The sequence below is a fragment of the Fistularia commersonii genome, chromosome 18, assembly GCF_037954325.1.
Source record: "Fistularia commersonii isolate RoL2024-O1a breed Wild chromosome 18, RoL_Fcom_v1.0, whole genome shotgun sequence".
In the NCBI taxonomy this organism is placed as follows: domain Eukaryota; kingdom Metazoa; phylum Chordata; class Actinopteri; order Syngnathiformes; family Fistulariidae; genus Fistularia; species Fistularia commersonii.
The window spans coordinates 6702328-6727917 of NC_141301.1; the positions used below are offsets into that span (position 1 = coordinate 6702328).

At 39.3% G+C, this 25590-nt stretch overlaps 1 protein-coding gene across 3 annotated transcripts in view; it reads right to left on the reverse strand.

Annotated features, from left to right (window-relative positions):
• Nucleotides 1-402: 402 nt before the first annotated feature.
• The window catches only part of rasa2 (RAS p21 protein activator 2), a 37553-nt gene continuing 12365 nt past the window's right edge, over nt 403-25590 (reverse strand). Inside the window, exons 7-24 of one of the 3 annotated variants that reach the window (XM_086164545.1) lie at nt 25260-25332; nt 25045-25121; nt 24421-24522; nt 22705-22858; nt 22013-22161; nt 21620-21734; nt 21079-21153; nt 20867-20990; nt 19248-19354; nt 19056-19091; nt 18829-18906; nt 18651-18724; nt 18120-18226; nt 16330-16412; nt 15776-15984; nt 9470-9573; nt 4883-5063; nt 403-3945 (exon numbers count right to left, since the gene is read on the reverse strand). In XM_086164545.1, the coding sequence (XP_086020671.1) occupies nt 3915-3945; nt 4883-5063; nt 9470-9573; nt 15776-15984; nt 16330-16412; nt 18120-18226; nt 18651-18724; nt 18829-18906; nt 19056-19091; nt 19248-19354; nt 20867-20990; nt 21079-21153; nt 21620-21734; nt 22013-22161; nt 22705-22858; nt 24421-24522; nt 25045-25121; nt 25260-25332 (1879 nt within the window). In that variant the 3' untranslated portion in view covers nt 403-3914. Of the gene's footprint in view, nt 3946-4882; nt 5064-9469; nt 9574-13728; nt 14355-15775; nt 15985-16329; nt 16413-18119; nt 18227-18650; nt 18725-18828; nt 18907-19055; nt 19140-19247; nt 19355-20866; nt 20991-21078; nt 21154-21619; nt 21735-22012; nt 22162-22704; nt 22859-24420; nt 24523-25044; nt 25122-25259; nt 25333-25590 lie in introns of those variants that run through there. The other 2 variants (XM_086164543.1, XR_015107461.1) reach the window with 2 other exon arrangements.

Consider the following 25590-nt stretch of genomic DNA (forward strand, 5'->3'; position numbering starts at 1 on the left):
CAGGGGGTCAAGTTAACCCCTACATTTTTGGGGTTACAGAACTGATTTACCAAACTCGCTTGTTTGAGAATTATAATTTAACAGCATGTCTTCCTTTTTAATTTTTTTCCCCAAGCCTTTGTGGTAGACAATATAAAAAGCAGAAATGAGAGCTGAGTTAAGCTGAGTGGAAAAACACTTACTATGGAAATTTTGGACCCCTCCATAATTTCTAAGGGGGAGAACTTGCAAAAGCACAGGAGGATCAAATACTTATTGACCTGACTGTATTTCTGAAAACTGCTCCCAGTGCTGCAGTACTAAATTCCATACACAAAAACATACAACTTTAAAATGTGCTTTGATGGAGCCTCCCGGTAATGTTCGTTATAATATAGAATAATTTAACAGACAACAAAAGCACCAACCAATGTTTATTGTAAATAATTATCAAAATAACACAAAACCATGTATGGAAAAATAAATCATTTGTGTATAAAAAAAAGAGACATGTTGGATGGAGACAATGAATAGGAAAATGATGTGAAAATGCTGATATACAGTGGGTGAATAGCTGATTGATTCCGGATGTAACAGCCTCATAAGTTCCCAAATCAAATTCTTACTCTTGCTACCAGACTAACAGTAATGTGCTGACATAAGAAAAAATAACAAAAAAGGGAGAGCCGAAAACGTATGCCTCAATGAACATGTGCGTGTAAGTTTAAAACACACTACACATCATATGGGAATTTGTACAAAACCAAAGGGATCAAGGGGTTGATGCTTTTGCCAGAGGTCTTTTCCCAAACTTCATTGCTTTGAGTCTAAACCTACTCAGATGGCAATACCTGAACACTACACGTGGTCATTTTTACCAAGCATTATACCTTTGTGGTTCTGGACACTGATTAGAGGTTATGCTTGGCAATTGTAGTTATAAACCTTTATACTCTACACTGCATTCAAATTAGGAGATGCAAAAAACTAACCCTTTAAATTAATTTCCAACTGAAGATTACGGTTTTCTCTAAATCTCTGCAAATTGGAATATTTTTTGGTTCCTTTAAAAGTCAGTGATGGTGAACTGCAGTTTTTTTTATAAGCCAATCAACTAATTTATGAACTGAAAGAAGTATTGGATAGAGCTTATATTATGGGATTAACACACCAATGCAGCAGAAAGTCTGTGGGATTTATGGTAAATTTCGAAGCGTTACTTTTTGTGTAATCATAGTGAGAAAATGGTAAGCAGTGAATCTGCTCAACAAACATGTCAAAATAGTTCCAATTCAGAAGCAATTTTTCACACAACATTCACTTCCAAAACACATAGATTATCAACAAGCGGAAGCTTGGTACTGACAACAAACACATACCAGTATAGACACCACACACCATTAATAGAAGTGTTGAGGAAGCAATAAAACATTGTCATAGTACCGTGCCAGCAGAGCAACACCTGAAATCAACCTTAAAAAAAAAATAGAACAAGATATGTCGCAGTTGAGGTTCTCAGTCATCCAGGTCATAGTGAGTTCTTATTGGAATCTTGTAATGGCAGCTGGACTTAAATTTCTTCACTTGACAATGTTTCACCCCACATTCGAGAGGCTTCTTCAGTTCGAATTGAAGAAATTCAAGTCCAGTTGCCACAAGATTTCGACAAGAAAGAAAAAGATACAAAACATTTGAGAAAAAAAAACTGTTAAATACATAAGACGTGCATGTTTGAAATGTGATTGACCTCAGATGAACAAAAGATGAAAAACAAAATTAACCCTGTATTATTTACCATGTACCTTATATAAATTCAAGTTTCTTCTGAATCTTTCTAATGTTATTCAATTATGATAACAGATATAAAAATAACTGAATTCAAAGTGAAATTACTTGCCATTTTTGTCCCAGTCTATTGGCAAAAAAAGTGCTTAAACTGTTCAAACTGATTGTATTTATCAATTTCACATTTCTAGATGAAGATAATTGAAAATAAAGTTAAGAATGTTTATAATTAAAACTAGGAACTTTCTTATTTCAATTAATATGATTCCTTAATTTATATTTAACTGACGACAGTTCATAATGTCTCTTCTATTTGTCTATAACATGATGGCGGGATTACAACCAAATTACAATACACACAGGTACTTAGGGAACTGTGGCTATGGCTGGTTGCAGTGCAATGCTTGGCATCAATGCTATAAAAAATCAAAACCCAAAAGGACAGCTCAACAGTTTATCAATATATGTTGGATAGAATATACATTTTTTGTCCCTTTTGTTTTTATTCCTTCTTTGTTTCTCACCTTTTTAAACATCAAAGTCCACTTACTCTTTGCATCATGACAGCTCAATATTTGGCTGATTTAGAATTCATCTTACTGATTTGGAAACCTGTTTTTTTGGTAAATTAAACTTGTTTTCAAAATGCCATTGGTAAAGCAAAAACAATCATCAAAATTTAGGGTTCAATAAGAATGAAAAAAAAAAAACTTGAGAAATCACCTTTAATTTAGTGAGATCTTTACCCCAAAATTAGAAAAAGTGCACCAAACCATTCAAGGATTTAGAAAGTAAAGAAAGAAAAAAAACATCAAGAAATGGCATAAAATATATATGAATTTAATTCACATATAAAAATGTAAGAAATAGTAAGCTGTTACAATGGTGAGAGGGGGAGTATAAACTGGCAACAACATCTTTACATTTAAAACACCTGGAATTATATAGTCTAAAAGAGTGTTGCTGAATTTAACTTGTTAAATGATTGTGAAGGGTAACCATATAAAATGTTGAAATAAACTATTATGAGACGAAATTCAAATTGTTTTTCTAAAGAAGACATTGTGATACATTAAAATTTCATAAAGGGTTTCCCAAATGTTTCCCTAAATTCTCCAGATGTATCATAGGACCAAGTTCTCACAAAGTGCTCATGAAAAAAATGGGCATGTGTCTCTTGCTTGTCAGATTTTTTTTTTATGCTTTTCTAAAATCATGAAAAGGGCAAGAACTGTTTAGTAAAATAGAGACAAGTAGAGCACTACATATCCATTATCACCTTTCACAATATCTGTATTCAAAATTTAAAAAAAAAAAAGAAAAAGAGAAGTTATTTTTCAAGTCAATCCTATGAAATTGTCTTTGGTCAGAAATGTAAAAATGTTTGTTTTTTTTTTATAGGAAGGAAACAAATATGTAAGGAGGATCATTGAACTGATCAAAATGGGGTACACCTGATACCAAGTATCGAATCATTCTTTATTTGGAGTTCTCCAAATATTTAAAGTGCTTCTGCATTATTCCCTCAACATTTCATGTGAATTGAACATCGATCAAAGTAAGGCAGACTGTTGTGTTTATCTACTCAACTCCGAAATAAATACATTTGCCAAAGAAGGAAGGTATTAAAAGAGCAGAGAAAGACTTAAGTTTTCAGGAGCAGATAAGAGTGTTGAGATGAACTATGAACCTTTGAAAATTCCAAATTGTGATAGTTGTCATAGCTGTTGATATAAAACTGTGTGTATTAAAAATAGCAGCCTATTCACACACCATCAAATGATGCCTTTTTGGGGGAGGGGAGTTATACACAGCTGAAAACACGACAGAAGCCATGAAATAAGACAAGTCTCTTTTTAGAGGGATATACAACGCAGAGAAGGGGAGGATGATGACACCGAAGACACTTATTTGGGGGAAGAAATCCTGATAAAAGCTCTGAGGTTTTTGTTTAGACTTGCTGTTCAAAGACTGTCACAACTGTCGTGGACAAAAGAGTAGTGGAGATCAGGGCTCATTCGGGTTGAACTCACAGTGGGCATTATCTCCAGGATGACTCCAGTACTGCTTCTGGATGCATGATAGTGTAGCACTGTCATATTCTTTATGTTTCCTGTGCTGCTCTTGCAGCCATCTTAAGTCCATGTGTTTTACAAGGTTTTTCCTACAATTGGGTTGTCCCTGAAACAGAAAAGAATGGTACTCTTAGATACAATATATTCTACTTGTTAAGGCTGACTTACAGAAGCGTGTCCTGTTGCAACTAACAGTCTTTTACAGAATAACCTTGATCCATACTGTGGTCTTTAATCACAGACTATAAATATTCCCCTTAATGTATTAACTTTGTATGCACAACAACACAATTGTCTTTTTCTGTAGTGTTTATCAGATTGACATTACAACGGTTACCAAGAAATAGTATGCTGTTCCAGCATAAGGGAATGAAAAAGTTGCATAAAATAAAGAAATCACCCAAACATTATCAACCTATGAGCTGAAAGTTTGCAAGGAATCACCTACAAATAAGGGAAAAAAAAATAATAATAATCAATAATTTTTCAACTAGCATTAATACTTGCCCATTTAGAAATGACCAAGCAGATGGCAAAAATAAATGAGGTGTTAAGAAACAATATCTGTGGTCTTTCCCAATTACTAAAATAAAAAGGTTCTCAATATAATGAGGACAAAAATGTATTGGTCTAGTGAGCAATGGGGTGAGCAACCTTTAACACCTAAAGAGCCATTTGGACCTGGTTTTCACAGAAAAGAAAACACTGGGAGCCGCAATTACTTTTTAACGTCTAAATAAATGTACCACTGTATATATTGCTTTTTCATATTTTGCCTATCTGGGGTTAAAAGTCTCAACAAATTGACTGTGTTTGGCTGGTATAGTGGCTTCCGCGAATGTGACGTATATTTTGAGCGTTGAAAAATTATCAATATAATTTTATTTTAATATTTCAAGATCACAACAACCTTCCAATTTAGAACTAAAAAACTACAATTAAAAAAAGGAATTAACACAAACAAAATGTTTTATCCCTGGAGCTAGGAAGTAACATCTTTTGAGTGGACACTGAAACACTGTCACCCTGTGGTACAGACTTACAGGCTTCCATACTGTGCTCTTTGGTCGTTCCTGATGTTGTGTTGCCTCTGAAGCTCCTCCATGATGTTTCGGAGCTGTTTGAGTGTCTGAAATGTCTCTTTGGGTTCCTGAATGGTAAATTTGGAATATTCCTCCTGCTCTCGCTGAGGGCCCTGGTAGACAGCCATACTGGCACATGCATCTATTGAGGAGAATTCACATTTGAATCCAGCATCTTTATGACTGCGCAGATGTGGCTGACATTTCTACAGCTTTACATTCATGGTCAATCATTATCAACACACTCTTAGTCATGAACAAATTATTACAATAATATTCATTAAGCCCATTACAAAAACCATTTGAAGTGCATTAAGAGGTCATGAAAACAGGAATAAGTCAGCAGAGCAATGTGTCCTTAACCAAAACAATATTATGTGCACAGGCAGCTCAGGATGGAGGAGTACAGATAAAAGAGCGTGCACTGCACATCAGAAACTGTTATACCTGACCTCATGTAAAGAACATGACTGTCGAGAAATAAATACTGTACTTTCCGCACTATAAGGCGCACCGGATTATAAAGCGCACCTTCAATGACTGGCCTAATTTACTTTTTTTTTCATTTACAAGGCGCAACGCATTATAAGGCGCATAGAATAGAGGCAACAGTAGTAGCTGGGGTTGCATTATGCATCCACTAAATGGAGCTGCGCTAAAGGGAATGTAAACACAACAGTTAGATAAGTCATTTAAACTTTATTAATAGAATACAAACCAATGTTCTGACAACTCTGTTCACTCCCAAAACAAGTTACTGCATTCACAATAGGGTACCATACGTACCAGTAGCTCTTACTGGTATTTGTGCCCCCTTCGTTGAAAACAATGTTTTCCCAACTCAATTTATCAAAGTTCAAAGTGTTTCAGAAAACGAAAACACAAAGGACTGCCTCTAAATTCATTGACATTAAGTTTGCATGCTAGCACTGTTGCCTTCATTTGAATAGTGACTGTAGAGACGCTTCTACTTGCTGCTCTCTGTTCAACAATCCACTGTTCAAGTTTGTCCTCTAACTGTAGCAATCTCGCTTTGTTCCCTCGGAAACTCTGTTTAGTCTTCTTTACTTGGCGCAGGTCATCTTGTTGCTTCCTCCACTTTCGCATCATTGATTTGTTAATGTTGAATTCTCTCGCTGCTGCTCCATTCCCATGTTCTACTGCGTGACTGATAGTCTTGAGTTTAAACTCTGCGTGTCTCTTGAAAGGAGCCGTTTTGGGGTCTTAATACACACACAGGACAGGACAGGGACAGGATCCAACACTTTGCACTTCAATGAATTGTCCTGTGTTACCGGTTTCACTACCTTAAAACTGATAAATTGAACATGGAATGACACAAAACCCTTATGTAAAATTGCATCACAGCACTAGCCTGGATTGAGCGTTGATTTATTATTTATTTATTTGTTTGTTTATTTATTTTGTGACCTAGGTGGTGTGACCTAATTTTCCAATCTATCAGTTAGCATTCAATTAGTCTGTCAAGTTTCTCAGTCATTGTTGATTCTGGTCAAAATCTTCCTATAACTGGACTTGATTTTCCCCTGTTGAAAACGTTTCACCTCTCATCCGAGTGACTTCTTCATTTTGAAAGGACTGTGGGAAGTTTTCGAATATAACCACGAATGTTGGGGGGCGGTCTAAGTTATGATGGTTTAATATGCAAATGGAAGAGGAGTTGGGTAGAAACTATGTCGAAGGGGGTTGCTGTGAAAATGGGGGTGTTTTTACCTTGTTACCACTTGAAAATCAAGTCCAGTTCATAGAACATGCATGTTTGCCTGTTTTTAGCTTATTTGATAAAAACATCAGCCACCCTATGAAGTTTCATGTGATCATCAAATCCAGACGTCACCTTAAAAATAACCCGATTTAATGCTTCATCAGCTCATCCCACCCTGGTATAGAACTGAACACTTCAGGCCGTCCTTTGAGCCCAAGGCTATCAGACTGTTCAACAGCAGTCTGGACAGCTGACAACTCTGACCGGCTAGAGATGCAGCTTTGTTACCACGACGTCACTCCTTGGCACGTCATCTCCTAATTCCTTCATCCGTTTTTATCCTTCTTGTTGTCATTCTGTTATCTATTCTTGTCCTTGTTGTCGTCATTCTGTTGTTTGTTTTTAATCACAGGTTCAACCCGGTGGACGAGAGGGTAGCCTCCCTTTGCCTTCAGGTGGGGGGATGGGTTCTGACTGTTGTTTGTGGCTTTGCACCCAGCAGCAGTTCAATTTACCCAACCTTCTTGGGGTCCCTTGAGGGTCAGTTAGAGAGCACTCCTTCCGGGGACTCTCTCATTCTACTGCGAGACTTCAATGCTCACGTGGGCAATGACAGTGTGACTTGGAAGGGCGTGATTGGGAGGAACGCCTCCCCCCGATCTGAGCTGGAGAGGGGTTTAGTCATTGGACTTCTGTGCTCATTATGGATTGTCTTCAACAAAAACCATGTTCAGGCATTAAGTCGTCCATATGCGCACTTGGCCCCAACGCACCTTAGGCCACAGTTCTACAATTGACCTTGTGGTCATGTCATCGGAACTGAGGGTGACGAGATGGGTGGAGCTGCCAACTGATCACCACCTGGTGGTGAACTGGCTCCGATGGTGGGGGAGGATGCCGGTCACAGCTGGCAGACCCAAACATGATGTGAGGGTCTGCTGAGAATGTCTGGCAGAGTCCCCGGTGAGAGGGAGTCTCAACTCCCACCTCCAGCAGAGCTACAACCACGTCCCGAGTGAGGCAGGGGACATTGAGTCCAAATGGCCAATGTTCCGTGGTTCTGTTGTTGAGGTGGCAGACTGGAGCTGCAGACGAAAGGCAGTTGGCGCCTGTCAGGACAGCAACCCTTCAACCCACTGGTGGACCCGAGCAATGAGAGATGCCCTCAAACTGAAAGTCCTATTGAGCCTTTCTGGTATGTGGGGCTTTGGAGGCAGCTGCCAGGTATTGGCAGGTAATGTGGCATGTGGCTTCGGTGGTAGCCAAGACTAAAATCAAGGTGTGGAAGGATTTCAGGGAGACCATGAACAACTTCTGGTGAGCATGAAGGAGATTCTGGATTCTGGTCCACCATCAACCGCCTATGGAGGGGGATGCAGTGAGCAGTGCTCCGTCAACACTGTGTACAGTGTGAGCAGGGTGCTACTGACCTCAATTCGAGACATTGTAGATCAGTGGAAAGAATACTTCCAAGTTCCAAGACCTCCTCAATCCAGGGGATTCTGGAGACACACCTATTCCTGAAGTTAATGAAGCAGTTAATGAGCAGCAAAAAGCTCTTCAGTAGCGGAGTTCCTTAAGGCTCTGGATGATTTAGGGCTGTCCTGGCTGACACGCCTCTGCCACATTGTGTGGATGCTGAGGACAGTGCCACTGGACTGGCGGAGCAGGGTGGTGATCTGACTTTCTAAACAGGGGATCGGGGGGTGTGCTCCAACTAAAGAGGGATCACATTCCTCAACCTCCCTGGTAAGGCCTATTCAGTGGTGCCGGAGAAAAGAGTCCGCCGGGTCATTGAACCTCAGATCTGGGAGGAGCAGTGTGGTTTTCGTCCTCGTCTAGAACAGTGGATGGTTCAATCTCACTGGGGCAGTTCGCAGCCAAGTGTGAAGCGGCCAGGATGAGGATCAGCAGCTCCAAATCCCAGACAATTGTGCTCAACTGAAAACGGGTAGAGTGCCCACTCTGGGTCGGGGAAGAGGTCTTGCCCCAAGTGGAGGGGTTCAAGTCCCGGGGTCTTGTTCACCAGCGAGGGAAGGATGGAGTGGGAGATTGACAGGCGGATCGGTGAAGCGTCTGCAGCGATGGAGACTCTGTACAGGTCTGTCATGGTGAAGAGGGAGCTGAGCCCGAAGCAAAGCTCTCAGTTTACTGGCCTACTTTCCCAACCCCACCTATGGTCACTAGCTGTTGGTAGTGTCCGAACAAGACCACGGATACAAACGGTCGAAATGGGGGGGGGGGCACGACGACTCTCCCTTGGAGATGGGTTGAGGAGTTTAGTCATCCAGGAGGAGCTCAGAGTGGAGTCACTGCTCCTCCGCATAGAGAGGAGTCAGATGAGGTGGCTCAGGATGCCTCCAGGACGCCTCCTCCGGGAAGGCGCTTCGGGCATATCCATCTGGGTGGAGGCCACGGGGAAGACCCAGGTGTGCTGGAGAAACTATGTCTCCAGTCTGTCCTGGGAACTCCTTGGGGTTCCCCCAGAAGAGCTGGACCATGTGGCGATAGAGAGGGACCATGTGCCCTCACTGCTCTGGCTGCTGCCCCCTGTGACCCGACTCCGGAGCGGGGGAAGATGTAAGGATAGATGGATGTTGTTATTCTGTTATCTATCTAATTCTTATTGTTGTCGTCACCCTGTATTTTATCTTATCCTTTTTGTTGTCAATTGTCTCTTCTATTTATATGTCTATTCCATTTATATTTATTTTCATATTCAGTGATATTGTTTTGTTATGCTGCTGCATCCAGACAAATGAATTTCCCCTTTGGGGCTAAATAAAGTATTATCTTATCTTAATAAATGAGTTGACACTCACCCTCCATGCTCTGGAGCTTGGTATCATTTGATGAAAGGAGGGAGAATATTCTCTCCGTTTCTCGATCACAGTCTATATCCAGCTGCAGATTGGCCAGCATGGGACTGAAACAGGAGAATGGGTATCAAGGTATCAGGGTCTGAGTCCAGGTATATACTTTTTCAACAGAATGAAGACAGAAAACGACTAGTGTGATGAAAAGAGGAACTGGGCAAAGCATCACATGACCACATATATTCATTCCTCTTTCAGAATTACAATGTAATGGTTGAGGTGAGGTGCTTATGTAGACGTGAACAACAAAAAGAAGAAAACAACATTCAAGACTTATTATGCTCTTCTATAGCCTGTGGTGAATCTGTGTTCGATCAGTGTGGGCATTTGTTAAAAGCGCTCTCTCTCTCTCTCTCATATACATATATACGCATATAATACACACACTCACACATACATATATATACATATATATATATATATATATATACACGCGCGCGCGCACACACACACACACACACACACACACACACACACACACACACACACACACACACACACACACACACACACACACACACACACACACACACACACACACACACCGAGACATATAGAAGAAAATTTGAAGTTAGTGAGAAACTTGTAAGGAACTGGCGAAAAGCGGAGGTTACTCTTACTGAAATGAAGAAAACTAAAAAAGATAATCGCGGGCTAAAAGCTAGGTGGCCACATTTAGAGGAACAAGTTCACAGAGGAACGAGTTCACACATGGGTGCTTGAACAACGTGCTGCCGGGAGAGGCTTGTCAACAGTAGTTGCATCTTCACACCAGGAACTTGCCAAGGAAATTAATATAAATGACTTTGCGGGAGGACCTTCCTGGTGTTACCGCTTCATGCAACGCAATCGCCTCTCTATCAGAGCAAGGACACCATCCTGTCGGGATTCAGAAAGGCTGGAATAATTGGAACTGCAAATGACGATGACTCGGACGTAAGCGACATACCAGTAGAAGAGGAAGCGGCTCATAGTTTACCTTCACGTAGTTGTTCAGAAGTGACACCGAAGAACACAATTTTGTTGGATTTAGTGATTAAGAGTGACACTGATTGTTTAGTTGTAGCATGTGCTACCGTATTTTCTGGACTATACGTCGCTCCGGAGTACAAGTCGCACCAGCCAAAAATGCATGATAAAGAACGAAAAAAACATATATAAGTCGCACTGGAGTATAAGTCGCATTTTTGGGGGGGATATTTACTTAAGAAAATCCAACACCAAGAATAGACATTTCATCTTGAAAGGCAATCTAAAATGAAAATAGAACAGAGAACAACACGCTGAACAAGTATAGCCAATATGACGCATAAACAACAAACTGAGAACGTGCCTGGTAGGCTATGTTAACGTAACATATTACGTTAAGAGTCATTTAAATAATGATAGCATATAGCACATGCTACAACCAAACAATTGGTGTCACTCTTAATCACTAAATCCAACGAAATCTTCTTCTTCGGTGTCACTTCTGAACAACTCCGCCAACTCCGAAGGTAGACAGTGCGCCTCTTCCTCATCTACCGGTACGTCGCTTACGTCAGAGTCATCGTCACTTGCAGTTCCTATTATTCCAGCCTTTTTGGATCCCGACAGAATGGCATCCTTGCTCTGATAGACAGGCGATTGCGTTGCATGAAGCGGTAACACCAGGAAGGTCCTTGCGCAAAGTCATTTATATTCATCTCCTTGGCAACTACCTGGGTGTGAAGACGCAACTGTCCTGTTGACAACCCTCTCCCGGCAGCACGTTGTTCAAGCACCCATGTGTGAACTCGTTCCTCTAGCTGTGGCCAGCTAGCTTTTAGCCCGCGATTAGCTTTTTTAGTTTTCTTCATTTCAATAAGAGTAACCTCCGCTTTTTCGCCAGTCCCTTACAAGTTTCTCACTAACTTCAAACTTTCTCTCTGCTGCTCGATCGCCATTTTCGGCTGCATATTTCACTACTTCCAGCTTGTAACCTGCAGAAAATTATTTTCTTTTCTGTGCCATTTTTGTTCAGCCCTTCTCAGTTGTTTTTATAAGTCGTTGGTAGCGTCTTTTCTCACAACGCACTTCTTCCATGACCTGTCCCCGCTGAATTTTGATTGGTTGGCGTGTGTGTGATGTTCACTGTTATATTAAAGACACACACGCAGACACAGACACACAAACATCAGAGCAAGAGAGCTCAATTATTTCACACATAAGTCGCTCCAGAGAATAAGTCGCACCCCCCGCCAAACTATGAAAAAAAACGCGACTTATAGTCCGGAAAATACGGTAAATGCTATAGTAATTTGAATGACTCTTACTGGAATAGGTTACATAACATAGCCTACGAGGCACGTTCTCACTTCGTTGTTTATGCGTCATATAGGCTATACTAGGATATACTTATTCAGCCTGTTGTTCTCTGTCCTAGTATTATTATTTTAAATTGCCTTTCAGGATGAAGTGTCTATTCTTGGTGTTGGATTTTATCAAATACATTTCCCCAAAAAATGCAACTTACTCCCCAGTTATAAATGACAGCAATGGCCGGTGTCTCCCTGAGCCAGCCTCAGAGGGACGCAGGCCCGAATAAAAGCAGAGTTGCGTCAGGAACGGCATCCTGCGTAAAACTTTTGCCAAAACCAAAAATGCAAATCAACCATAACACCCAGATCATACCGGATCGGTGGAGGCCCGGGTAACAACGACCGCCATTGGTACCGAAGACCTACAGGGAACCAATGGAAACTGGGCTACTGTAGGTCAAAGAAGGAGAGGAGGACAGCATGTTCAGAAGAAGAGACTGAAGCGGAAAGGCAAGAGTCTGAGACTGAGAGTAGGGACATTGAATATTTGGACGATGACAGGAAAAGGTAGAGTTGGTCGACATGATGTAGAGAAGTTATGTGGATATACTGTGTGTCCAGCCGACCAGGTGGAAAGGTAGTAAGGCTAAGTTGCACTATCATGGCACTGACAAGAATAGAAATGGAGTAGGAGTTATCTTGAAGGAGGAGTTTGTCAGGAACGTCCTAGAGGTGAAAAGAATGTCAGATAGACTTATGAGTCTGAAACTGGAAATCGAAGATGTGATGCTCAATGTTTTTAGTGGCTCTGCCCCGCAGGTGGGATGTGAATTTGAAGAGAAGGTGAAGTTCCAGAATGAGTTAGATGAAGTGATGCAGAATATTCCCAGAAAAGAGAGAGTGATAATTGGTGCAGACTTCAGTGGACATGTAGGTGAAGGCAATAGAGGGGATGAAGAAGTGATGGGCAGATTTGGTATACAGGATAGGAATGCAGAGGGACAGATGGTGGTAGATTTTGCAAAAAGGATGGAAATGGCTGTATTGAACACCTTCTTCCAAAAAAAATAGGAACACAGGGAAACTTATAAGAGCGGAGGTAGGAGCACGCAGGTAGACTACATCTTGTATAGACGAGGTCACCTGAAAGAGATCAGTGACTGCAAAGTAGTTGTAGGTGAGAGTGTAGCCAGACAGCATAGGATGGTGGTTTGTAGGATTACTCTGGTGACAGGGAAGCTCAAGAGGACAAAGGCTGAGCAGTGGACAAAGTGGTGGAAGCTAAAAGGGAGGAGTGTTGCATGGTTTTCAGGGAGGAGTTGAGAAAGGCTCTGGGGGGTCAGGGAGCGCTTCCAGGTGATTGGACAACAACAGCTAGTGTTATCAGGGAGACATGTAGAAGAGTGCTTGGTGTGTCATCTGGAAGGAAAGTAGATGAGGAGACTTGGTGGTGGAATGAGGAAGTGCAGGAGTATATACAGAGAAAGCGGTTAGCAAAGAGGAAGTGGGATACTGAGAGAACTAAGGAAAACACAGGAGTACAGGGAGATACAATGTAAGGCAAAAATAGAAGCAAAGGCAAAACAGAGGGCGTACGGTGACCTGTATGCTCGGCTGGACAGTAAGGAGGGAAAGAAGGATCTATAAGGTTGGCAAAACAGAGATATAATGATGGAAAGGATGTACAACAGGTCTTGGTGATTAAGGATAGAGAGGGAATGTATTGACAGATGCTAGAAGAGTAACGGGAAGATGGAAAGAGTACTATGAAGAGCTAATGAATGTGGAAAATGAAAGCGAGGCAAGGGTAGAAGAGGTGACTATTGTAGACCACAAAGTAACAGAGATTAATAAAAATGGAGTGAGGAAGGCATTGAAGAGGATGAAGAGTGGAAAGGTAGTAGTATAGATGAATAGATGATATACCTGTGGAGGTGTGGAAGTGTCTAGGAGAGGCAGCAGAAGAGTTTCTGACTCGATTATTCAACAGGATCTTAGAGAGTGGGAAGATGCCTGAACAATGGAGACAAAGTGTGGTGGTGCCCATTTTTGGGAATAAGGGGGATATGCAGAATTGCGGCAACTATAGAGGGATAAAGTTGATGAGCCATACAATGAAGTTATGGGAAGGAGTAGTGGAAACCAGACAGAGCACAGAAGTCAGCAATTGTGAACAGCAGTATGGCTTCATGCCTAGAAAGAGTACTACTGATGTAGTATTTGCTTTGAGAATGCTAATAGAGATGTACAGACAAGGCCAGAGGGAGCTGCATTGTGTTTTTGTAGACCTAGAAAAAGCATATGACAGGGTGCCAAGAGAGGAGCTATGGTATTGTCTGAGGAAGTCTGGAGTGGCAGAGAAGTATGTTAAACTAGTGCAGGACATGTATGCAAGCTGTGAGATAGTGAACAGAAAAGTTCATGGTGGAGGTGGGACTCCATCAGGGATCAGCTCTGAGCCTCTTCTTGTTTGCAGTAGTGATGGACAGGCTGACAGATGAGGTAAGACAGGAATCTCCATGGACCATGATGATTGCAAATGTCATTGTGATCTGTAGTGAGAGCAGAAAACAGGTTGAGGAAAATCTAGACAGGTGGAGGTATGCGCTGGGAAGGAGAGGAATGAAAGTTAGTTGCAGCAAGACAGAATATATGTGTGTGAATGAGAGGAACTTGGGTGGAACGGTGAGACTACAGGGAGTGGAGATCAAGAAGTTGGAGGATTTCAGGTACTTTGGGTCAAAAGTCGAGAGCAACGGAGAGTGTGGAAAAGGGGTGAAGAGACTGGTTCAAGCAGGTTGGAATGGGTGGAGAAAAGTGTCAGGGGTACTACTGTATGTGATAGAAGACTATCGTCCAGAATGAAAAGAAACGTCTACAAGACAGTGGTGAGACCAGTGATGCTGTATGGCCTTGAAACATTTACAATGACCAAAAGACAGGAGGCAGAGCTAGAGATCGCAGAGATGAAGATGTTGAGGCTCTCTTTGGGAGTGATCAGGATGGATAGGATCAGAAATTAGTCTATCAGAGGAACAGCACATGCTAGATGTTTTGGAGAGAAGGTCAGAGAAGCCAGACCAAGATGGTTTGGTCATTTACAGAGGAGGGATAGTGGAGTCAATTGCACAAATCCAATGTTTTATTGTTACTGTTAACTTCACTGTTTTTATTTGTAAGTATATTGTGAAAAAAGGGGGCAAAAATAATTTTGAAATATATGAAATATATTTCAAAACCACAGCTCTCTGTTGAGTCATACAGTTTGTAGAAGGCCAGCTTATTAAGTTAGGTAGTAGAGTGCATGTGGAAATTTTCAGTGGGAGTCGGAAAATTAATATGAAGAGGCAGAAAAAAATGTCTAAATTAAACAGAGCTGATGCATTTAATTTACTGAGAATTTCTTTCATTAAAATAGTGTACCACAACATAAGGAAAGCCATATTCTTTGGAAGTGATGTAACTCTGGCCATGGTGGTGCTTATATTGTAAAGCAGGGGTGGGCAAGGTTTTTGACTAAAGGGCCACATTGACTTTTAAAATTTGACAGAGGGGACAGGTCACCACAAGATACGATACATATAAAAAAAATGCATTTTTAACAGTACATATCAGACTCGTCTGACATTTGCTTTGAAAATAAAACTAGCTTGGTTTTGAAGGCTCTGACTTGCATTTCATGCACAAACTGTTTTTCCCTTGTAGCTTCACGTGCAGCTCATTCAAGTGTCAGTATCTCCACAGTAAGGCTAAATCACTAAGCAAATCTGTGTCATTCGGCTCAGTAAAATTCTCAAGTATCTCCAAAAATGAAATAATCTCCTGTTTGAGCTCCCACATTCATTGATCCGATCATTCAATCATTCACATCAAGAATTCTGTACCAATCTTTGGCGGGCCAGATTAAAAAGACCAACGGGCCGGATGTGGCCCGCGGGCCGTAGTTTGCCTCTGTTGTAGAGGAAACACTCACGTTGTACAAGGTTTACAGCCTGGAGCACTGTTTGACGGACTCTTGCAACACTGCCAAGCTCCACTGCTGTAGTTTGATGGATGATAAGTTGCCAAGCGTCCTGTGTTACAGCGGCTGACCTGACCCAGGGCCTCCAACCACTCGCAGGCCTCCACACAGTTTCCTGCCTGCATGTACAGGGGCTTCTCGGAGTGAACCACCTGAAACATCTGACATACCACAAACGGCATTTCAACAACATTTTTCAATTTTGAGATCTGACTGACGGGTATGTCTATGAGATACATCCAGAGAATATGTTTTTACAGATAAACAGAAGTAAGAACTTTGTTATGGGTCAGCAATATCCCTCATATCAATTAAAAGGTATTTACGGAACAAAGACAAACGCAGCTGGATTATGATTTACCAGTAGTGCAGTGTTAACATGTGCTCACAAAACAACCAACTCAGTATTTACTTGAATGTAAATTGAGGAACTGCTGCAGGGAATGAGCTTTCATTTGAAAAGTGGGCTGAATTGAAGACCAGATATCTGATAGCATCCAACTTACATTTTTCCGGTTAAAGGCACTTTCATCCAGTTTCTCTACTGCCTGGATATTTTTTACATTGATGGTGCAGATGGCCTGTTTACCTGAAACACAAAAGTCATTCTGTCATCTTCATATTCCAAACATTAAAATGCATCATTTTTTATTTTGAGGGTTTTGATTTCCTTAAACAACACACTTAAATGGCCTCAGCGACTAAACCACCTTTAGACATGGCTTTGAATGGTGCATACAAGTGACAGACAGTTTTTGGGTACATTTTCCTCTTGTTGGACTAAAGATGCCAATAGCCAGAGAGGGCTACACAGCATGGCAATATGCTTTTCAACACACATGATCTGTTATAACTGAAAAATGACAGCGGAAGCAAATGAGAAAAAGAAATGCAGTGGATTTTGCATCTTTGACCAAAAATATTCACAGCTTTACTTCCATCCCATCAGAACAGAGTGAAGAGAACCCTTTTTTCCAAGACGGGCCAGAACTGAGGTATTCTTGTCAGAAAAAACAGAGCCCAAACTAATCCATGAAGACTTCATCCCATCCAATAATCTGCTGATCAATCCAATAAAGTAAATCCTTCATAAAATTCTGATTGTGAGTTTACTATTTAAAAAAAAGTCCTCTGTAACTAAATTTCCCTTGTGAAATGTTATGATCACACAATGTCAATTACAATGTCTAGATCAGAGAGAATACTTTTCTAGGGACCAAAAGTCCACTTGGGACAGACTGGCTGAACTAAAAAATGAAAGTTACCATGTGGGCAACTGTTTTAATCAGTATTAGAATCACATGTTTTCACTTATTAACATGGAAATGGAAAGGAATCCTCTTTAAGTGTTTATCCCACAAAGCTATTTAATAGAACTTAAAATAGGCTCAGAAACTTTGGACCACACAGGCACACATGAGGTATTTTCTTCTCTCCTCATGTGCCATGACCAAAAAAGTTGCATTGCCTTTTTGAAGTTTCTTCCTCATCTATATTCCACCCAGTAGGTAGTGATAATTTATGGAAAAATATTCTATACACAAACACACACAAAAATAATTTTCTTGCATTGAAAAAATTCTGTCAGGTTTTTTTGTTGCTGTTGTCAGTGTAACTGAGAAATAAATGGTCTGAATTAATTTAAGAAATCTATAGTTATACAAGAATCCATTAATTAACATGCAGATAAAAAAAAAAAAATGGATAGAAGATTATAATGTGACATATTCACAGTTTGTTTGACCATTTTTCCCATTACCGTAATCCTTCGCAAAAGGAAATTGGTAATATTGTTACTCTGCTGCTCCCCGCTGGCCATAGTACAAGTAGCAAACCTTGCTGGGTAGTTAATTTCATTTTAGATTGCCTGACAAGGTTAAGATCAATATTATACAATCTTTCAAAGAAATATTAAATGTGTTATGGCTATGAACTGAGTGCATTTCATGTTTAAATGCTGCTCACAGTTTTTGCATAGAGTTGACATTTAACAAAGGTAGAGGTAGGTAGGTAGGTAGATAGGTAGACTTGCAATTATTTAATTTTACAGTCTTACTACTAGACAAGTGAGTTAAAGTGCTACTTATTAAAGTTGATAAGGTGTGGTCAAAAGGAAAAAAATGGGTCTTTCTTTCCCACGATCCTGCTGTCTGTTGTTGTGAACTCCGTTAACAGAATCTCATAGTTGACTTTGTGGTGACGACTATCATTTTTTAATTTCTTAAGCACTGCATGGAAAGTTAGGTGTTAAAAATAGACCACAATTGTACCAGAATTTTCAGAGTGGGTTTCTCACCTTTATGCTTATGGTAGGAGAGTTCTCTGTTGGTCACTCGAAGCCATCTCTTTTTGAAATTTTTCTTGCCAAGGCGTTTTCTCCCCTGCGCACGTTTCTGTACTTCCCTAGAGGGTATTCACACTGACATGAGAACTGAAATGCCATGTCTCACTGGACGTTAACAAGTTATCATTTTAGTGTACGGTAATTCACAGGTTACTTGTATCACTATTCTTAAACACATGGTTGAATGTCAAATACGTTTTTCCAGTGATACCGTATAATTGGTTACATTTTAATATTGCAAAATGTGACACACAATCTAAATCCAGATATTAAAATAAACCAATTACTTCTGTTCTAGAACAGATCCACCTGCATCACATTGTTCTGAAGAGAGGCATCAGCTAATGCAAATACTTAATGCTTGCGTTAACTCTGGACATATGTGACAACTGATGAGCAAATTAAAGATCAATATATACGCTAAATTGACTCATGTCTTTTAGGCTTTGATTTTGTCTCCTTAGGTTCACTGTGGGCACTCACCCCTCCTTCAAAACCACTGCATCTTCGAAACCACTGGACTCTTTAGAAATGTTAGAGGATATCTCATCAAGAAACTTGGAATGGAGAGTGTAGCAAACAGTTATTGTAGAGAAAAATAATTGACAATACAGACATCCAAAATGTATGAAAAGATCTAAAAACAAATAAATTAACATACCTTTTTTACTTTCTCAATACAATTATCTTCTTGGAATGATTTAAAGAAGTCATACATGTAGGTTTCTTTGAAACTTGACTGCAGAAGGTAAGGCACATGTCAATTTTAGTCTTTTTTTCCTGATTACCGTATTTTGATGCCAATATCATGCTTCAATATATCGACATTCAAAATTAACCTTTGTTATTTTTTTTTTCTTTTTTGCATAATATTAGTAAGCATCTTACCAATTTTTTTGACAAACTACCCCAACTGCCTAGAGTCTGGATGGTTTTTGAAATAAGTGTTAGTGTACGGGAAATCTCAGGATCCTAAAAATTTAAGAAAAAGTAGAATTGGCTTCAATGCTAAGAATGCATTTGTGAATAAGGGTGACCATTCAAATGATGGGCTTTGTGCTGGCAGAAACACACACTTACAGGATGATGGGGACGGAGCTGGAAGGAGTGTGGAGAAAGAACAGCAACAGCAAAGAAGCGCAGGAACACAAAGCTGCTTACAGCAGAGTACTGGACATGTGGGTCGGCTGCAGAGGGACATATGTAAGAAGAGAGTTTATTTAAGATAAACATTTTTTACCTGTAAGCATTAAATAAAAAAAGTCAAATTATCCATTTTAAGGTTACCATCGTAATTTTTGCTAGATTATTGTGATTAACATACCTGCATCAAAATAAAGCAGTTTGGTAAAAAGAAGAAATAAAGAAAAGTGCTCCATTTCTGAATTCAAATCTTGAGAAAATACATAAGTTACGATAAATCAGTTATTGTTTTGCAATAATTGGAAACCAAAGGCATTTTTTAAAGCTGTGCTGGAACCCATTTTGATCACAATGAACAAACAAAACTGTTCAACTCAGTGTGACTGATAAACAAACCAAAACATATCTATAATCATATTTATCATATCATTTATAAGGATTTAGATTGTGTGTCACAATCATAATCTATAACCATATTTATAGTAATGTTTACACTCATCCTAACAGTATAAATCCAAATGCGCTGCAGACAGCAGAGTAGGAATTTCAATGTATAGGGAAACACATTTCTACATTGTACATGTGACAATAAACACTTTAATTCTTGAATATCCATGTAATTTACATTATTATACCAAAGCTACTATCATGAAACTGCAGTTAATTTTTTTTACATATTGCATTTTCATATTTAAATATAAATGTGAATAAGTAACTACTACACATTCTATCATCTTTGGTAACTATTTTGTACTTTTTGTACAGAGATTGTGTCCTTCCCCGTTTCATTTATTTATCAAGCACTGCATCGAAAGTTTATGTGGTTAGAATTGGCACAGACTGTCAAAAATAGAATGAAAGCGGCTTATCCCAAGACTGTCTGCTTAAAGATAGGGAGGGTGAGATCCTTTATTTGTATTTTTACAGAGAACATGTACACAAATAAGTAAATCAGTAAATACTACACAAGTCTAACAGTAGCAACTGTGAAATTAGAATCATACCAATGGACCGCTTATGAATTAAATAGCAGTACTGGCTAAATATATACTGCTCAAAAAAATAAAGGGAACACTTGAACAACACAATGTAACTCCAAGTCAATCACACTTCTGTGAAATCATAGTGTTCACTCAGGAAGCAACACAGATTCATTTTGACTTGTTTTAAGGACATCACATCAAAGTTGGATCAGCCTGGAGTTTGTTTTTACACTTTAATTTTGAGTGTGATTCCTAATCAGACCTCCATGAGTTGATACAATTGATTTCCATTGATCATTTTTGTGTGATTTTGTTGTCAGCACATTCAACTGTGTAAAGAGCAAAGTATTCCATAAGAATATTTCATTCATTTAGATCTAGGATGTGTTTTTTAAGTGTTCCCTTTATTTTTTTGAGCAGTGTATATATATATAGATAGATTTGGATATACGATTTATACGATCCAACAATTTGGATATAATTTGCAATCCAATTATGGTTTTAAGATAAATTACATTGATGGTTGTCTTGTTTTTATTCTGGCTGGTTTGATGGGTTTTCTTTCAAATTCACCTGGAAAGCGTTTGCAGGCCAAATGTCTTAGTGATCTGAAGACATCACACATGAGTGGAGGACAATTGGCACTGGACTGAGTGATGGAGGAGAATGCCTTCTGGACAAAACTTTGAAGATTCTCCTACAAAGGCATGAAAAACATTTATACATCTTTTATACAGACTACACAAAGAATTATCTTGGATTGTTCAAAGAGTCTAAGAATTTACCTTGTTCACCTCTACATTGTCTCCTTCCTTGAGTTTGATTGGGTCAATTTCACAGGTTTTGTTAGATTCACAAATCTATGAAAAATTAAGTACAAGAAAACAAGCAATTACAACCCTGAAAATTCAAACCAGGGTGATGGGATAATCACATGATCCAGTAGAGATTTTACTACACAAAATAATTTTTTGTGAAAGTTAAAAACTGCTCGGATAGCATCGTTGCAACATTTAATTATTAATGACAGAACATTATGACCTTTGATATTTTGTTAGTTTTAAGTTCAGTGTAAAACATTAATTCAAACTGGATTTTCATTCCCATCAACAATGTAAGAACAATATATTTTGTGATGCCAATTTAATGTCTAGTGCAGGCACAACAGAGTAGCATGTGTTGAAATATTATTTGAAAACTATTACAATACCAGCTCATTTATTGGTATTTGATTTTACACTTTCAAATATTGGTTCTGTTCCAAAAATTTTATCTGACTTTGATATTTATTATGTGTGTGTGTTCATATTCTTGGGGAGCTCATACCTCATTTATGACAGGCTTCAGGGTAACAGCAAGGTAATTTTTTCCCACAATTTTCATCATATCATCAATGCAGCGTGTTGCCAATGAATTGCCTCGGAATATAGTGTTAGCCTCCCTGTAAACAAATAGAGATGCTTGAATAAAATAGTTTTCCTTCAATTACATAACTCATAATATCATTCTCAATCATCTACCGAGGATGCTGCTGAGATCAGGCCAGTTGCAGGGTACATCCTGGATTGGCTAACAGTCGATCTTACAGTCACATGTAGACAACCAACCATTCCCTCTCTCATTCAAACAAAGTGTCACACTTCTTTGAGCACCTACCTACCTACCTACCTACCTACACAGCACTATGTGTCTGTAATCTGGGTTTCTGGCTATACTTACTGAGTGTTGTCTAGCTCCAGAACTGCCACAGCAGAGACAAAAGGCACAAACCGATTGTGATGGAGCAACAATCGAACTGTGGGAAGAACTGCCTCATAACGCTCTCTGCAGATATCCCCCAGGATGTGTGCTGCTGATGCAGAGATGGGCTGATAGGGGTGAGGGTATATATGGTCAGTGGCTGAACTAAAGAAGAAGACAGTAGCTGCAAAATGTGGCGAAATCACAAGCACAATATGTAAAGTACAATCACTGCAGACCAGTGCACAAAAAAGTATTGTATACTATACATACTACACAGTCTTATCTAGATCATTAACATTTCTGTAGAGTTTATATTTCTACTGCTTTTTAGTTTCTTTTGCTGTATATCATTATGTACTTAGATGAACCTATTTGGCATTTACTGCAGAAACAAAAAAATTAATCTCATGACACAGGGAAACAAAGTTTCTAGATGTGCATATGACTATAAGCACTTGAATCTTGGACCTAAAGAGTTTCCTATTGATATAATCAGAATTTTTTTGGAAAATTATGGCATACTAAAAGTAAAGCGATGTTAGAAATCAATTATTGTTGAAGCACTGCATGCCAAACTAGCTGTTTTAAATACTGTAAATCTATTACAACAAAAATGTACAATTGATGTCCTTCTGTTCATAGGTGTTCCCTACTAACTACTGTCTTACTTTGACATCTGGGGATCTGAGCAGCAAATTGCAGAGTGGTATGTAGCAGGCAGATGGCAGTACTGTGTCTTCTATGTAGGTCAGCTTTAAACGCAGGGAGCCCATATCATCAGACTTGGATTTGGCACCATTACCTTTAGGTTGGAGTAGGTACCTATTTAAACCAAAAGGGGACAGATTGTGTTGGTTTGGTACAATGGAGAAAACATTGGAATTAGTGAGTGTGATATATCCATGCTAATACAATAAGAATACAGCTCTTTAGTGCAAATGAGCAAGATTTTAACATGTTGCATTAACAGATAGAGACCCAGACCTGGGACAGGAAGACACATGCTTCATAGTGTAAAGATATTTAGGACAGTGATCAAGTCTAGTGTTTGATACTAAAATGAGTAGCTAACCCATTGCTCAAGGCTTATTTATGACGGGTAAAATGCATTGGTCAAATTGTGCAGTATGTGTTACTGAATATAACAATAAAGTGATTTATCCTTTATTAATCCCCATGGGGAAATTTGTTATCTGCAATTAACTAACCAGGGATGAACCATGAGCAGTAGGATGCTGTTAACCAGCGCCCGGGGAGCAGCTCCAGAGGGGTTCAGTATCTTGCTCAACAACACTTTGACACATTGGAGAAGCCGGGAATCAAATAAGGAATGTTCAGTTCCAAAGACGATTGCGTTACCTCCTGTGCCATGCCGCCCCTCTTCTGCTTCGCCTTCATTAGCAAATATATTTAGACAAACTAACGGCCAGATTAGGGAAAAAGAGAGAGTCCTTTACCTACTGTCCTAAGTGTTGATTATATTTCATAGCCTAATGAACTTCCATCCATTCATCGTCTCTTATCCTACTCAGGGTCGTGTGGGATGCTGTAGCCTAGCCCAGCTGTCATTGGGCAAGAGGCGGAGTACACCCTGGACTGGTCACCAGTTAATCGCAGGGCCACATAAACAGACAACCACTAACTCTCATTCACACATCTGTAGAATTTTCCCAATTTTTCCAATTGACCTGCTGCATGATTTTGGACTGTGGGAGGAAACCGGAGAACCCAGAGAAAATGAGGAGAACCTGCAAACTCCACACAGAAAGGTCCCCAGTCGTAATCAATCAGTGTCCTTTGGGCTGTGAGGCCAAAGCACTAACCACTGCACATATGAAGAGCATGGCAGTTTGATCAATATTAGTAAATGGAGTATGGAGAAACTACTCATGACATACTTTCTTAATTTTGATACTTAACTAGGGAATGTGGGATAAACCACAGACAGAGCAAGAACCTTGTAAAATACAAGGTTTCACTGTTGTCGAAAACAGACAAATATACAATAGTAAAAGCTCTTGTTTATAACTGGGGCTGTGCAATATTGTTTCCCCAGTCTTCCCTAATCTCGCCTCCTGTTTGAATGATGCAAAGCAAGATGCAAAGCAAAGCTAAACATGGCAGACGATATTTGAACAGAAGCGTTCCATTTCAAAGCTGATGTCTTGGTGAATTTTGTTTTTATAGGCAACAAAAGAAATAGCTAATTTCAAGATTACCTCGCTACAGTTACATATACAAGACAACCAATCTTCAGACAGAAAATTATTATTCAATATCAAAATGTATTTTGATATAATAGTGTCTATCTCATTTCCTGGTGTCCTCACCCATGCCAAGCCGGAACAATTGTGCAAATACATTTTCTTTCACCTTGTCCTTACCAGGCCTTGTGACAGTGTCCATTTCGCAGAATCTTGACAGGCACTCGGGTCTCCCCCAAAAATACATCCTGAGCCAGATTTTCATTGTTCCACAAATCGACTCTGCAAAAGGTGGAGGACATGTTACTGCTTATATATTTCATGTAAACCTTTTAATGATGAAACTTCTGTTGCTTTTTCTTGTATGTCACAAAAGCACACCCAAACATTTGTTGCTACTCCTGTTTGTCATAAAAACAATTTAATTCTTAAAAATATCAAGAAAAGATATTCATGATTACTACTACTTATCACTTACCTACCAGGTCCATAGGTCATTGAAGTACCCATGCAATGTCACCACCTCAAATCAAAACTTCAAACCATGCATGTTTTTACCTTTGAGTCATACCCACTGAGCTATGGGTCCACTGTGATGAAAGCCCCATATATCCTTTACAGAAACCAAAGCTCTCAATCAGTTTTCAAAATGCACCTGATTTACCAAGGCTCTCAATCAGTTTTCAGAACACACCAGATTAAAATTCACTTTTCTTTCCTCAAGTTTTTTCTGTCAAAATGATAGAGGGGTAATGAGAATGAAGGGAAAGAACAGGGGTAATGACAAAATGACAAAAAACTCACTTGATCTCAAGTTTTTCTATGTCTTCTTCTTCAACTTGAAAATGAGACTTTTTAGAGTAGCTGCTGGAACGTGTAACCTGTAGAAAAACATTTGAACAGTTCAAGCATCTCTCTTACCTTCTACAAATTTTCAAGAAGCCTCTCACTCGGCTGAAATCAAGTTGGGTGATCTACAAAAGCAAACCTCTGTAGCTGGGACACTATGTGAAATTTACCTCAAAGTAAAATGTCTCCTCAAAATGGGGATTGCTGGTTTTCTTCTTTACTTTTGTTTTCTTTTGATCAGACCTGCAGAGTTAAAGTTACTGATATTAATCATAAGGGAAGATTAGTTTTTGAGCACACAAAACACCTGAATTGAAAATAAAATTAACAAAAATACAGACTAGCTTCACTGCAATTTATACGAATGCCTTTTGAGTATTGACAAAGGTAATTTGGAATTATTTGATCATATACTTGAAGAAATTGGCATTCATTTCATTAGAGCACAAAGTGAGGTGCAAAAACCATTTTTTGTACTTACAGGATACTTTCAATATTTAC